General features: G+C 49.4%; 1 protein-coding gene across 2 annotated transcripts in view; it reads right to left on the reverse strand.

Annotated features, from left to right (window-relative positions):
• The window catches only part of Grik4 (glutamate ionotropic receptor kainate type subunit 4), a 305,772-nt gene that overhangs the window by 136,230 nt on the left and 156,546 nt on the right, over nucleotides 1–12,996 (reverse strand). For both annotated transcript variants that reach the window (XM_036193270.1, XM_036193271.1), the window contains 2 exons: nucleotides 8,835–9,013; nucleotides 4,756–4,809 (listed from right to left, as the gene is read on the reverse strand). In XM_036193270.1, coding sequence (XP_036049163.1) covers nucleotides 4,756–4,809; nucleotides 8,835–9,013 — 233 coding nt within the window. The remainder of the gene's footprint in view (nucleotides 1–4,755; nucleotides 4,810–8,834; nucleotides 9,014–12,996) is intronic.

Genomic DNA, 12,996 nt, shown 5'->3' on the forward strand with positions numbered 1-12,996 from the left:
CACAGCTGGTAGCTACTCCAACTAGAAGGTTAAAGGCCTGTCTATCAATTGCCCAGGTCTGGGTCTTTTCCAGCTCTCTGTGCTGGTTTTCAAGAGGCAGATCTGAGAACTCACATCACTGCAGCAGAAGCCAGAGAGGGGGGACAAGAAGGGGTTCCCTGGGGGCCTGAGAGAGGGAGTTGGGAAGAAGGCAAGCCAGGTGCATCAGTGTGGAGGATGGAGCTGGAGAATGCAGAAGATAGCTTCTCGGCTGCGAAGCCCTTCTGCTCTGCTTCCAAACTCCGAAAACTCCAGGCAGCATGGCTGGCCCTCAAATAACATTTTGCTGGATCTTGCTCCTGCTGGAAAGCCAACACACTAATGAGAAGCTTCCAGAACATCCTCTCACTGAATGATTTCTGCAGCATTCCTGCTTCTGCCTTCTTGACCGTTTCCCAGGTAGCATCACTCAAGTGGTGAGCTCTCTGCCTATGAGTTTTCACGGAGTCCTTTTAATTCCAAGTGCAAAGGAATCTGGCTGAGGTGAGCACAGAGCTACTCTCTCCCATGCCCACCAACGAGAATGGAAGCTCTGAAGAACCAAGTCATCTGCCTGCTATGTAAAACAGTACAGCTCCTTAGGGACACGGAAGGCTCTGCACAGACAGTTCATTGCATCTTCAACAACATCATAAGGTTTTGTTATCTCCAAAATGAGAAAATGGGGGCTCTGAGAGTCTATGAGGCTCACCTAAAGTCATCCCAAGAAGACAAGGAAGAATGAGGGCTTACTACCTGTGGCTCTTGCGTCGAAGTGCATTTTTCCCCACTAGAGTACATTGTCACAATCCAAGAAGAGAGAAGGATGATACGCAGTGTGGTAGATGCTGTCTTCCTAAATGCCCAAGCCAGCAACTCCATCTATTTCAGACTACTGCGGGGGGGGGGGGGGGGGGATGGAGGGAGGGGGGGGGGGGGGGGGACTCCTTCTTTCCACCTGCTGAGTGGCTCCAGACATGGTAATGCCCAGCTCCATCCTCAGCTGCTGTTATTGTCTGGTGCAAGGTGCCTCCCTGGCAGGCTGGCACAGTGTAGGCAACCTCACCTCCATCCACCTGCCTTGCTTCCCTCCCCTCTCTGTTCCTACCCCCAAGCCACTGCTCTCTGAGGGAAGCAAGGCTGTACTTGAATCTTTTCGCTCTCCTGCCAACCTGCTCAGGCTGCCCCAGATGCCTCCTCACCTTAAGCAAACCCATTTGCATTGCGATGGGAATAACCTAATCCTCCTCTCCCTTTTACATGTTAATTCTCTGATTTACAGCTGCAGTGTTAGATAGAAAGAAAGAAAAAAGGGAAAAAAACCCAAACAAGGCAAACAAAGGAATTCAGTTCGTTCTATTTTACACTTTGAGGAGGTTGTGGAGGGGGGTGCTTCTGGGGTGCTGGTGATATTCTATTTCTGGATGTAGAGGCTGCTTACACAGGTGTGCTCACTTGGAGACAGCTCTTTGCTCTATGCACATATAACATGCAGGGTGTTCTGTAAGCATACCAGACTCCAATCAACAATTCCACTGGCTAGGCATTGTGGCACACACCTGTAATCCCAGCACTCAGGAGGCTGAGACAGAGGGTAATTATCGTGAGTTCTGAGGCCAGCCTGTGCAAAGCAAATAAAAACTGATAGAGAAGCCCCAACGTTAACTGTAAGTCAGATGGTTTAATGAGCCAACCATGTACTCTCAAGTTCAAGCCATGGGGAATGACTTCCTGCCAAGGCCTTGTGGAGAGAGACCCTATACCAGAACGAAAGAATTGTTTCTGTCCTTTGCAGGCTTTCAACTCTGGGAACTTGGGTCGCCAGTGTGTCAGGGTTAACAATTCCACAGCAGCCCCAAGAGATGAATCCTACAGTGAATGTCACATGTCCTACAGTGAGCCCAGGCCTGTCTCTTAAACACTGCAGGACCACTGAGGAGACCTGGCCCCTGGTCCCAAGAGGGAGACTGCATGGCCTTCTAAACCATCCTATGAGCAAGATCCTGCTAACAAGCAACCTTTCTCTTTGTAAGGCTGAAGAGTCCAAGCTGTGAGGCTGAATTCTGTTCCTTAACTTAGCAAGACTATTTGGACTCACTGGACATTTTCAAAGAAGATTGTCAACAGACAGTGACTAGGAAACAAGTAAGCTCATATCCCTGGGGGTGCGTAAGTTTAAAGGTCCCCGTTGTTTCCTGAATATGCCGTGAACCAACTCATGTCCAAGTAACTGAGGGCTCAGTTCCTTATTGTGGAGCGCTTATCCTTTCCTTTCCATCCCACTCTGCTTTATTGATCTTTGGAAAAACAGACTATGTTGCAAGCTCCACCCCTCTGGCATGAGTCCCAGACACCATGCCTCCCCACCATGATGGACTGTCCCCTCCAACAGTGAGCCATGACAAACCCTTCCTTCGTTAAGCTGCTGCTTATCAGATATTTGGTCACAGCAGTGAGAAAGCAATGACTACCCCCAGTCAAGCGATTTATAAAATAAAACAAACCTCTCTAAATGATGACCTATATATAGCGGCATATTGAAGATAACCAGAGCATCTCCCAGCCTGTGAAGAGTTAACTGAGCAAACGGGGACACAACTAAACCCTGGAGCCTACACAGCAGTAAGGATGCAACACCCCAGGTGGGTCCCCAGGGCTCCCCACCACGCGAACATGTCAGCCACAGAAGCAGAAGGTCATGCACTGTATCCCTTTCCTCAAACTATAAAGCTAGATAAATGGGGCACAGCTCAGTGGCTGCTAAGGTTTGCAGATGGCAGGGAGGAGTGTGGCAGGTGTGACTACAGAGGAGGAGTGTGGCAGGTGTGCCTACAGAGGAGGAGTGTGGCAGGTGTGCCTACAGAGGAGGAGTGTGGCAGGTGTGACTACAGAGGAGGAGTGTGGCAGGTGTGACTACAGAGGAGTGTGGCAGGTGTGACTACAGAGGAGTGTGGCAGGTGTGACTACAGAGGAGGAGTGTGGCAGGTGTGACTACAGAGGAGTGTGGCAGGTGTGCCTACAGAGGAGGAGTGTGGCAGGTGCGCCTACAGAGGAGGAGTGTGGCAGGTGTGCCTACAGAGGAGGAGTGTGGCAGGTGTGCCTACAGAGGAGGAGTGTGGCAGGTGTGACTACAGAGGAGTGTGGCAGGTGTGCCTACAGAGGAGGAGTGTGGCAGGTGTGCCTACAGAGGAGTGTGGCAGGTGTGCCTACAGAGGAGGAGTGTGGCAGGTGTGCCTACAGAGGAGGAGTGTGGCAGGTGTGCCTACAGAGGAGGAGTGTGGCAGGTGCGCCTACAGAGGAGGAGTGTGGCAGGTGTGCCTACAGAGGAGGAGTGTGGCAGGTGTGACTACAGAGGAGTGTGGCAGGTGTGCCTACAGAGGAGGAGTGTGGCAGGTGTGCCTACAGAGGAGGAGTGTGGCAGGTGTGACTACAGAGGAGGAGTGTGGCAGGTGTGCCTACAGAGGAGGAGTGTGGCAGGTGTGCCTACAGAGGAGGAGTGTGGCAGGTGTGCCTACAGAGGAGGAGTGTGGGCAGGTGTGCCTACAGAGGAGGAGTGTGGCAGGTGTGCCTACAGAGGAGGAGTGTGGCATGTGTATACAGAGGAGTGTGGCAGGTGTGCCTACAGAGGAGTGTGGCAGGTGTGACTACAGAGGAGTGTGGCAGGTGTGCCTACAGAGGAGGAGTGTGGCAGGTGTGACTACAGAGGAGGAGTGTGGCAGGTGTGCCTACAGAGGAGTGTGGCAGGTGTGCCTACAGAGGAGGAGTGTGGCAGGTGTGACTACAGAGGAGTGTGGCAGGTGTGACTACAGAGGAGTGTGGCATAAGGAAAGCCTTGAAGGTTCAGGTTCAGCCAATAAATATATGTAGCCATCTTTGTAACTTCTTAGAAATCTTACAATTATCCCTAAATTAAAAGCTATACATTTTTAAAGATCTTATTTTTAATTATCTGTATTTGTGTGTTAGTGTGGGCATGTGAGTACAGGTGCCTGCAGAGACCAGAAGAGCATCAGAGCTCCTGGAGCTGGAGTTACAGGCGGTTATGAGCCACCCATAACTTGGGGTATGTCTTTATACCACAATAATTTTCACATTTCTTAACGCTTTACAATTTCAAAATGCTTCCATATATATTGTCTTACACCTTGACAACAGCCCAGTGATGCAGCTGTTCACACCCCTATCTGACAGATAAGCAGAGCACACACTGCTCAGTGCTTTGTTGAAGGGCACATGGCTAGTGTCTTGTCAAAGCTAGTACTTAAATCAATAAATTCAATAAAATTCCAGTTTTCCCACCTGTAAAGTAAGGACTTTAGCTAAGATGACCTGGAGTGATACATGCGGTTATACCATCAGACATGCATACATCTTGTGCCCTAGCTTTCCTCTTTCTGAGTTAGGATGGTGGTTCGGGGGAACTCTACTACAGGCAAGAAACTGTACCCACAGAGGAGATTTATCCATCACACAGCTGCCCCCAAAGAATCCATGCTATAAAATTAGTGTCACTCAGAGGGGACATCAGAACCTCCAAACTCCCATTCTCAAGGGCTAAAGGTGTTGGCATGAGGATCCAACTGGGCTTCTGGGTCTGTGTCTTCACGACACAGACACTATAGTTTCTGCTCTTTTTGACCCCTTTCCCCACAAGCCATCTTCTAGACATCATCCCATTGTGACCCACTAACCCTGACCAACACTATGCTAAGGAGGAGGGCTGTGAAAATGTCTTACCAGGTTAGTGAAGATGTATGTATAATAGGCTGACACCATCCCCAGCTCAGCTGCCTGCAAGGCAAAGAGAAGGCCATTAGAGACCAGACACTCACCAGAAGCACAGGAGCAGTAAGGACCAAGTCTACTATTTATCTGGCCCACTGACCCTCAGCACAAAGCACAGCAGAACATCTTGACTGGTTCTCAAGTGGCCCTGGCTATTAGAGGATGGAAGACAGAATCATTAGCCATTAAAGCATTTTCTCTCCACCTCACCCCACTCCCCACCCCAAGTGGCACTTGTATATCTGGTGTTATCATGGATAGCACATTCTCATAAATAGGACTGAGTATTACAGGAACCAGAATGAATTTAAGGGAAATGAAGCAAATAAGGGACATACTCGAATACTCTCCATGACTCCAAAACAACAGCATTGGCTAAGGTTTACCTACTGTTCAGTCTGTGCCAGGTACGCTAAAGCTTTCCACATGGCTTAGCCAAGGGGACAAGCATAATCTTTCTTCCTCTGCTCCCATTTTTCCAGCAGAGGAAACTGGCAAACGGCGACCAAGTCACTTATATGAGAGCACATGTATTGGGATTCCAAAGCTTTTAACCAAACTATTCTCCCCTCAAGGACCACAAGCATGATGGAAGTGTACACAGAGCACTCTGAGAGACTGTGAGTGGGATTATGGAGCATGCCCAAATGAACCCTGCCTCTGTCAGAACACAGGTGAGACCTGAGTAGGCTGTATCTGCAGCCATGCGGAGATCAAGTGAGTCATTTGCAAACTCTATTCCTTTATTTCTGCTAAGGAGCAAGTTGCCTATGACATGCCTCACCCTTGATCACCATACAGTAGTGTGGTGTCATCCCACAGCTGAGAAATACAGCTTTGAAACAGCCTCCCTTTTGTCTGATCTCTGTAGCCAACATAAACACCCCTAACCAACCTTCCCTGTCAGTGTGCCTGGCTGTGAGTGTGACAGGTAGTATAGAAACAGACAAGGAGATCAGGTAAGTAATGAGCCTGGCTCTCTCCAGGGCCCTCATCCCTCCTGACAGTCAGTTAGATTTTCATAATATATCCTGCAGCCCCGGGCCACTGGGAGATGGCGCTTGTCATGACTACTAGGGTGGAGGAGGGAAGAAACAAGACCAGGATAATTGCATTTTCCTCTTTCTCTCTCTAGAACTCAAATAACTTTGCAAGCTTTCTTAACTTTGTATCTCCCAAGCTGCTGAAGGTTCAGGATGTACTGATATCACTATGGTCCCCACGGGCACCTGAAGTACAGAAGGGCTTGGTGACAAGGTCAGATCATGTGGGGCTGCAATGGAGCACAAGGTTATCATGGAGCTCCTCCTTTTAACACTTCCTTCCCCATTCTCAAGACAGGCAGGATGCCACCCTCCATCCACACCCCACCATGCGCACTCACATCTTTACTATGAGAGGACCACTGCCTAGAACACCGCCTAGACTCACATGAACTACTGCTGACAGGCATCCAGCCAGGGGCAGGCTAAGGGGCATAGTCTGAAGTTAAAATCCATTTTGTGAAACCTGCTGTCCTAGAGATAAAAGACAAGAGATCCTGGGTTTTTAAGACATGAATTCTGGGTAAACACGGAATTCGTTGCCGGAACAGCCACTCAATAAAGCAGGGGATTACTGTGCAAAGCCTCCTGAAGTCAAGAAGCTGCTGAGAGTTGCCAACCAGAGCATGGCTCCCGTGTGCACAGCAGAGCTCCAGAAAGGCCCCTGGGAGCCCCCAGAGAGAGGGCCATGGAGCCCCATGGAAGCCCAAGGTTAAAGGCCAGGTTTGTTGGAGAGACTGCCTGCCTGTGGCTACCAGGATGTCAAGTGGGAAGCAAGGGAAGCCGTTTTCCCAAAGCCTCCCTGCTCATCGATCAGTTTGGCTGTAAAGATGCAAGAGTGTAGATAGAAAGGGGGGTTAGGAAGGATGGCCACGGAGCTAGCAGAACGACTGTGTGCTAATGAGGGTCATTATAGACAGTTGCCTCTAAAAGCATGATGCATAAGTAAATACATGCATACATCCCAGAGCTGCCGCCTCCTACAGAAAAGCCCTAAAAAAATGGGAAAACACAAGGTATGTTTAAAGGAACTTCCCAGTATTGGCAAAGGCGCACTGTATGCCACTTCCGAGCATGTAAATGGTTAAGAGTGGCAAGTCATCTCAAACTCCTTCAGAGCGTGTATCGCTTGAACTTGGCATTCCACTTTGAGAAGCATATGCTAAAGAAATATGCATGAACGCACGTGCAGGAAGATTTATGTATGAAGATGTGTGCCCTCACATTATTTATCATAGCAAAAGATTGGAAACAACCTGTTTCTACAAGGATGAAGGGATGGTTAAATAAATTATGGGACATCGGCATGATAGGAAATGATACAGCCACTAAAATATTTGTAGAGAAATATTTAATGACATGGAAAAATGCATGATACATAGTTGAGCAAAGAGAATAGCTGCTTAGAAAGTTTTAAGCAGTGTGGGGATAATTCTGAAACAGAAAGAATAGACATTAAAATTTTAGGAAAGGTTAAGGCTGGGCAATGGGTTGTGAGTGACATTTATTTTCTTCTCTGTACTTTTTTGAAAATCTCAGCAATGAACTAAGAACGTTAGCAGGGTAGGAGTAGGGTGGGGGACTGGGGGACATCAATTTGCTATGCCAGGAGTCACAGAACATTCTTGAAGAGAATAACCGCTCTCCAGCCCCTGCTCTTCATAGGGATCTGGAAGGACATCTGCTTACTCAGCTGCAGCTCTTATCTCTACAATGACCCCTTAGCCTGCTTCTCTGCTCCCCTGAAACTTACAGGAGCCCTTTCATTCTTAGTGACATTACTGATAATATCTCCAGATGTGAGAAGGAAGAGGAAAAGGACAAAAAGAGGTGTGTGTGTGTGTGACTCTGTGTGTGTGTGTGTGACTCTCTGTGTGTGTGTAAGTGTTCTTTCGTGAGTTGAGTGTTCATAGACAGATGTGGTTTTGGTGCTGTGGAAAATTACTATAGCAACAGGCCGAAGGAATAGCCTGGGTACTGAGAGAATTCATTCAAATCTCTTATTAACTCTCAGATTTATTTAAAAAAAAAAAAAGACCTAGGCAAGGGGAGGAGAGGAGGAAAGAGGCAGAAAAGAAAGGAGAGGAAGAGGCAGATATTAAGTGTTTTTGGGCTCAGCCCAGCCAGGCAGAGGTTAATGAGGAGTCTGGCTACCCCAGCGGAAGATGGCAGGGTGTGTTTAAATGTGCAATTAAAATAGCATTAAGAGAGGTCAATGTGCCTGAGCAGTTATGGGGACCTCTGAGGAGCCAGGGAAGAGCCTAGAACAAGTCTTGCTCTCTAAAATGCATGCTTAGCCCAAGGACTGGTGCAAGGGTGCACCTCAGCTGCCCAGCTGTTTGCAGCTGTCCAGGAGACCCTAGTCACCTGACTTCTCTCTTTCTCTCCCTGACAAAGTTCCATGTCCACGTGCCCACGTCTGCTTGGCCATCAATCACTCTAGGTCATCATGAACCCTAATAGAAAGTGCCTGCCCAGGGGAGAGAGCAAGCTAGTGTGTTCAGCCCGGTTCCCACAGGGCTGGCCTCTGGCAGCTGCTAACCTCCCAGGGCCTCAGCTTCTTCACCCGCATGATGAAGACAACAACATACCTATCTCACATCACCTTGGAGAGGACTGTGCTGTGAAGTGACAGGGAGGCACTTGGCAGACTGTTGAAACACTGTCAGGGCTGAGGACAGGCTGACACTCGGCACCACACAGGAGTGGTGCTGTGTGTGTACACTGTCTGACAAGTGGCCTCCACCGGAGCCTCTCAAGTCTGACTCTAGGTTCGACTGGTCTCTCAGCCCCACCAGGTGCTAAGTGTTTCTGAGTGGCATCATCACCCTGCTTTCTCTTTGGAGGGACTGGTGTCCATGGAAACAGAAGTAGACAGAGGGGGATCCGCTTTCAGATCCAACCCGGGACCAAGGGACAGCCATAGAATCAGGGAAGACAGGAAGGGTACACTACACTCCCCAGTACCCACCCCTGCCAGGCTCCCACCTTCAGGAGGATGGTGTGGGACATAGAGGCGTTGGCATGGATGATGATGGTAGCTGTCTTGTCGTCCCGGATCTCCTTGAGGAGCGGAGTAGGATCCCGTGTGTCATCCAGCATCCGGACCGAGAGCGTGTCCTTGGAGATAAGGAATTGCCGGAGCAGCTTCTCCAGGTTTAAAAGGCCTGGAGGGGAAAAGGAGGAAGCCATTGAGGGTCTGCAGAACTGTCTCTACAGATGCTCAGGCACACAGTGACTCGGGCTGGAGGTGGCTCAGAGTCAGTGCTGGGGGGGGCGGGGGTGTCCCTAAACCCCAAGCGGGTTTCTCTGCCTCTTGGGCTTCGGCTATGCCATCTAACTATAAAGAACACTCAGAAGCTTCCATCAGATCCCTAGTAGACCTCTACTTTCAGAATAGAACATGTGGCCCCTTCAGGAATGCAGCACAAGATAAGAGAGCCCCACCCGGACTCCTTGGCTTCCCTTGAAGCACTGTGCCCAGTAACTGAGACCTTGATCAGAGAGCTCCAGCATTGAGTCTCTCTGCCACTTCTAGAACCTTCCCATGTAGCCAGTTGTCTAGGCCTCAGTCCCTTCTCTAAGAAGGCCAAATCCTAACAGCATTCAGCTCCCAGGGCTGTGCATGTGTTGAATGGTGCTCTGTAAAGCTCCCGGGTACTCGGGAGTACCTAGAAGTGGTCCATCAAACTCCAACAAGGAAAGCCTTTGTTTCCATTTTGACAGTGCAAGATCCCGAGGCCCAGGAAAGAGTCCTAGCAAACCTCTTTGAACTCCTCAGAGCCCCGTGGCTGCTCCAAGACAAGGCCTTATCATGATCATAAAAGAAAAGGTGCTGAACAGCAGCAAACCTGGGCTCAGAAACCAAAGGCAAAGGGGGGGCCCTGAGCTAAGGATTCTCTTCTCCCCCCCCCCCCGCCCCGGCCCCAGCTGGTTGATGCCAGGGGTCTTGGTGGAAGAAACAGAACAGCATCACTGAGACTAGAGGGGTTTAATTCTGGCTGTCCCTACCAAGGCAAGGCCATGGGGAGGGCAGATGTGTGACAGGAGGGCCATCTCCTCAGAGCCAGCAGTCTTGAGTCTGGTGGAAAGACACCTGCATGCGTGTGCTCACAAAGCAGAGATGGGAGTAACATTTATCAAACCTCATCAAGCACTAGCTAATGTATTAAAACTTTTACAAGGCTTTTCTTATATAAGTCTTCATAACAATACTATGAAGTACTAAAATTCCCAAATTCCAAGGAGGACAGGAGGCAGGGAGGTAAGGAACACACCTCTTGCTGTGGGCGGCAAGAGAGGGCTGATTTTTCTACCAGTCTAGGTTCCCTGTGCTTCCAGCTTCTGCCCTGACCAACAGAGTATTCAATTCAGAGATGCTGTTCAGTACAACCCATAAAGATTCTCTCCTGTGCCCTCCAGAGGTTCAAAGACAACTGGTATAATTCAGAGGTAGCACTGAAGAGCAGCCATCCCCACTTGGTGTCACAGACAGATGTTGTGACTTGCCCAGTCACACATGGGAGGGGCACAGCTGGACTAATTTCCCACTTTCTGATCCCCACCCACCCCTTTGCACATGAGACCATGTTTCCTCTTGGGACAAAGCAAGTGGCTGCGGGTACTGTGTCTAACAGCCCCCCGAGACACGGACATGCATCTGGAAACTTAAGAGAGAGAAGACAACACTTGGTATGTTTGTTTGCTTGTTTTTTTTTTAACAAGAAGAACGAGTGCTTTTATTTTATTTTGAAACAAGCAACCAGAGTGAGAGTTTGAGGACCTGTGTGATGGAGGAAGAAGTCTGGGAAGGTCTAGCCCACCCATTTTCCTGCTCCCTGACTTGAGACAGTCCTCCAGGGAGCTAGGGGCTGCCTGGTGAGAGATGGAGAGAGCTGGAACAACTTGCTTCACAAATGAGGGCCACATGGTATATGGTGATTGGAAAGAGAATGGCCCACATAGGTTCATATGTTCCCTTGTTGGTGGAAAAAGTGAGAGGTGTGGCCTTATTGGAGGAGGTGTGTCACTGGGGGACTCTATGTAGGCAAACAGGAGGCAGACATACTGGATCCTGCGCTTGGGAGTTTCAGTCAGTCAAGTAGAGGGTGAGATTAAGTCATTTCCTGTTTTGTTTAGTGGCCTGCATGGATTTGGACAGCTATGGGAGCAGTCTTCTTTTGTCCCAGCTCCAAGATGGAGAGAAGGTACTGCACCTTCCTCTGAGGTGATGTCAGAGGCAAGCCCCCACCAGACAAGGACTTGACTTGACCCCAAAGGCACCATTTTTACCAGGAGGTCAGAGTAGAGGACACAGAGATGGCTCTTCAGAGTTTTGGCCAGGTCCTGGGGTGATCACTGGTGTCAGAGGGATTAAAATTCAGAAGTTGAATGAACCCCACAGGCCTGGTCTGTAAATCTTTGGAGCCTTGCTACAAAGAAGCTAACTGCCCCCCAACCCAGAATGTATCAGCTGGGCAATGCCATTCAGTGTAGTGAGACCAGGAAGTCTGAGATGAGACAGCAGGATTGTGGGAAAAACAGGGATGGCCAGACAAAGGCAGCTCAGGGACCCTTCATCCCTTTCATCCTGGCAGACACACTGGGCTCTTGGGGAAAGAGCTCCCCAGGCCACTGACGCACCAGAGCCCCTGCTCCAATCAATCTGTGCCCACTGACTCCTTGACTGCTCTGTTGCTCTTTAAACAAGAACAGGATATTTCCTCTACTTCATCCCACATTCTGTGCACTGAGAGGGAGGACCAGAGAGCAGAGGAGTGAGCACCCCTACAGGTATGCACCCACCCACTCCCCAGCACCCATCAGAAAGTTAGCCCTTCCCCCACCTAAATGGTACCTGGAGCAGCAAAAAGGAACACAATATTGAGGCTTACACAGGGCTCAAACATGGCCAGAGAGTCACTGGACAATGTCCCCAGCCCACTCTGCCTCCATGCCTGGGAAACCAGGGGAAAAAGGTTGTCATAAAGAGTTAGTAAAGCAGCATGGAGACATCAGTCACCCAGAAGGGGCACTGTTACCATCTCACTGAGATTCCTGCCTCTCCTTTCAAACACATCTCTCCTTTCTCTATCTTCACTCATTTTCTCCCTTCCCCAACATTTACAGGAACAATCACCCAGCCCCTAAAACATAGCCCCTGCTGATCGATCACATAAAGTATTTGCTAGCATCTGTAGTCCCCTGAATTTTCAAGGCATTCTATCCTGATAAGGCCATTGTCAGCTGGAACTACCCTAATGTGAAAACCCACGGCACACATTGCCACTGGAATACCATGGCTTAGCAATGCCACATACTGCACTAGTGTGGGCATTTCCTCCTTATGATCACATGACTTATTGTCACTGCCCAGTGTCCCAAGAAAGTGTAGGACCTAATACTATTAGCCTGGGAAGGGATCCAAATCAAAATTTCAAGTATGGTAAATATGTATGTGTGTTTCGGGGGGTGGTGGTGATGTCAAGTGTTTTCCCCCATCATTTTCTGCCTTAGTTGTTGAGACAGAGCCTCTCCCTGGACCAGAAGCTCACCAATTCAGCTAGGCTAATGCCCAACAAGCCCTGTTTCTACCTCTCCAGCCCTGAGATTGCAAAGCGCATAGCACTACTCCCAAGTTTTTATGTGGGTGCTGGGAATCCAAACTCAGGTCTTCATGCATGTGTGGCCATCTCAAAAGCCTTAGGAATGTTTTCCACTGACAGTGCATTGCTTTTGCACAATGGTAAAAGTAGGAAAATGTAAGTTAGATCGTGTAACTTGGGACTGTCCAATTATAATACTATCCACCTGAATGATTTCCCTCAGCAGGGGAACCCTTCCAAACATCTCTGTATAGCTCCAGTCAGGGCAGGTGCACTACTTGTTGGACTGGATGCAATTAGCAACCGGGGGAAGTAATGCTGAGGCCAGAGTGGCGGCAGTGCCTGGAAAGACCTGTCACACTGTCACCAAGCAAGCGTCATGAAGGAAGGAGGATGGCATTGGGAAGGCAATCAGAAGACAGACTTGGTCATGGAAGCCTCGGGACTGTAGGGGGTTACACACCACAGGGAGACAGGCTTGCTCACTCTAGGGAAGCATCATCTACTTCACTGTCTCAAGATGCAATGGACTGCATGTGGCAGTT

The sequence above is a fragment of the Onychomys torridus genome, chromosome 7 (assembly GCF_903995425.1).
Source record: "Onychomys torridus chromosome 7, mOncTor1.1, whole genome shotgun sequence".
Lineage (NCBI taxonomy): Eukaryota > Metazoa > Chordata > Mammalia > Rodentia > Cricetidae > Onychomys > Onychomys torridus.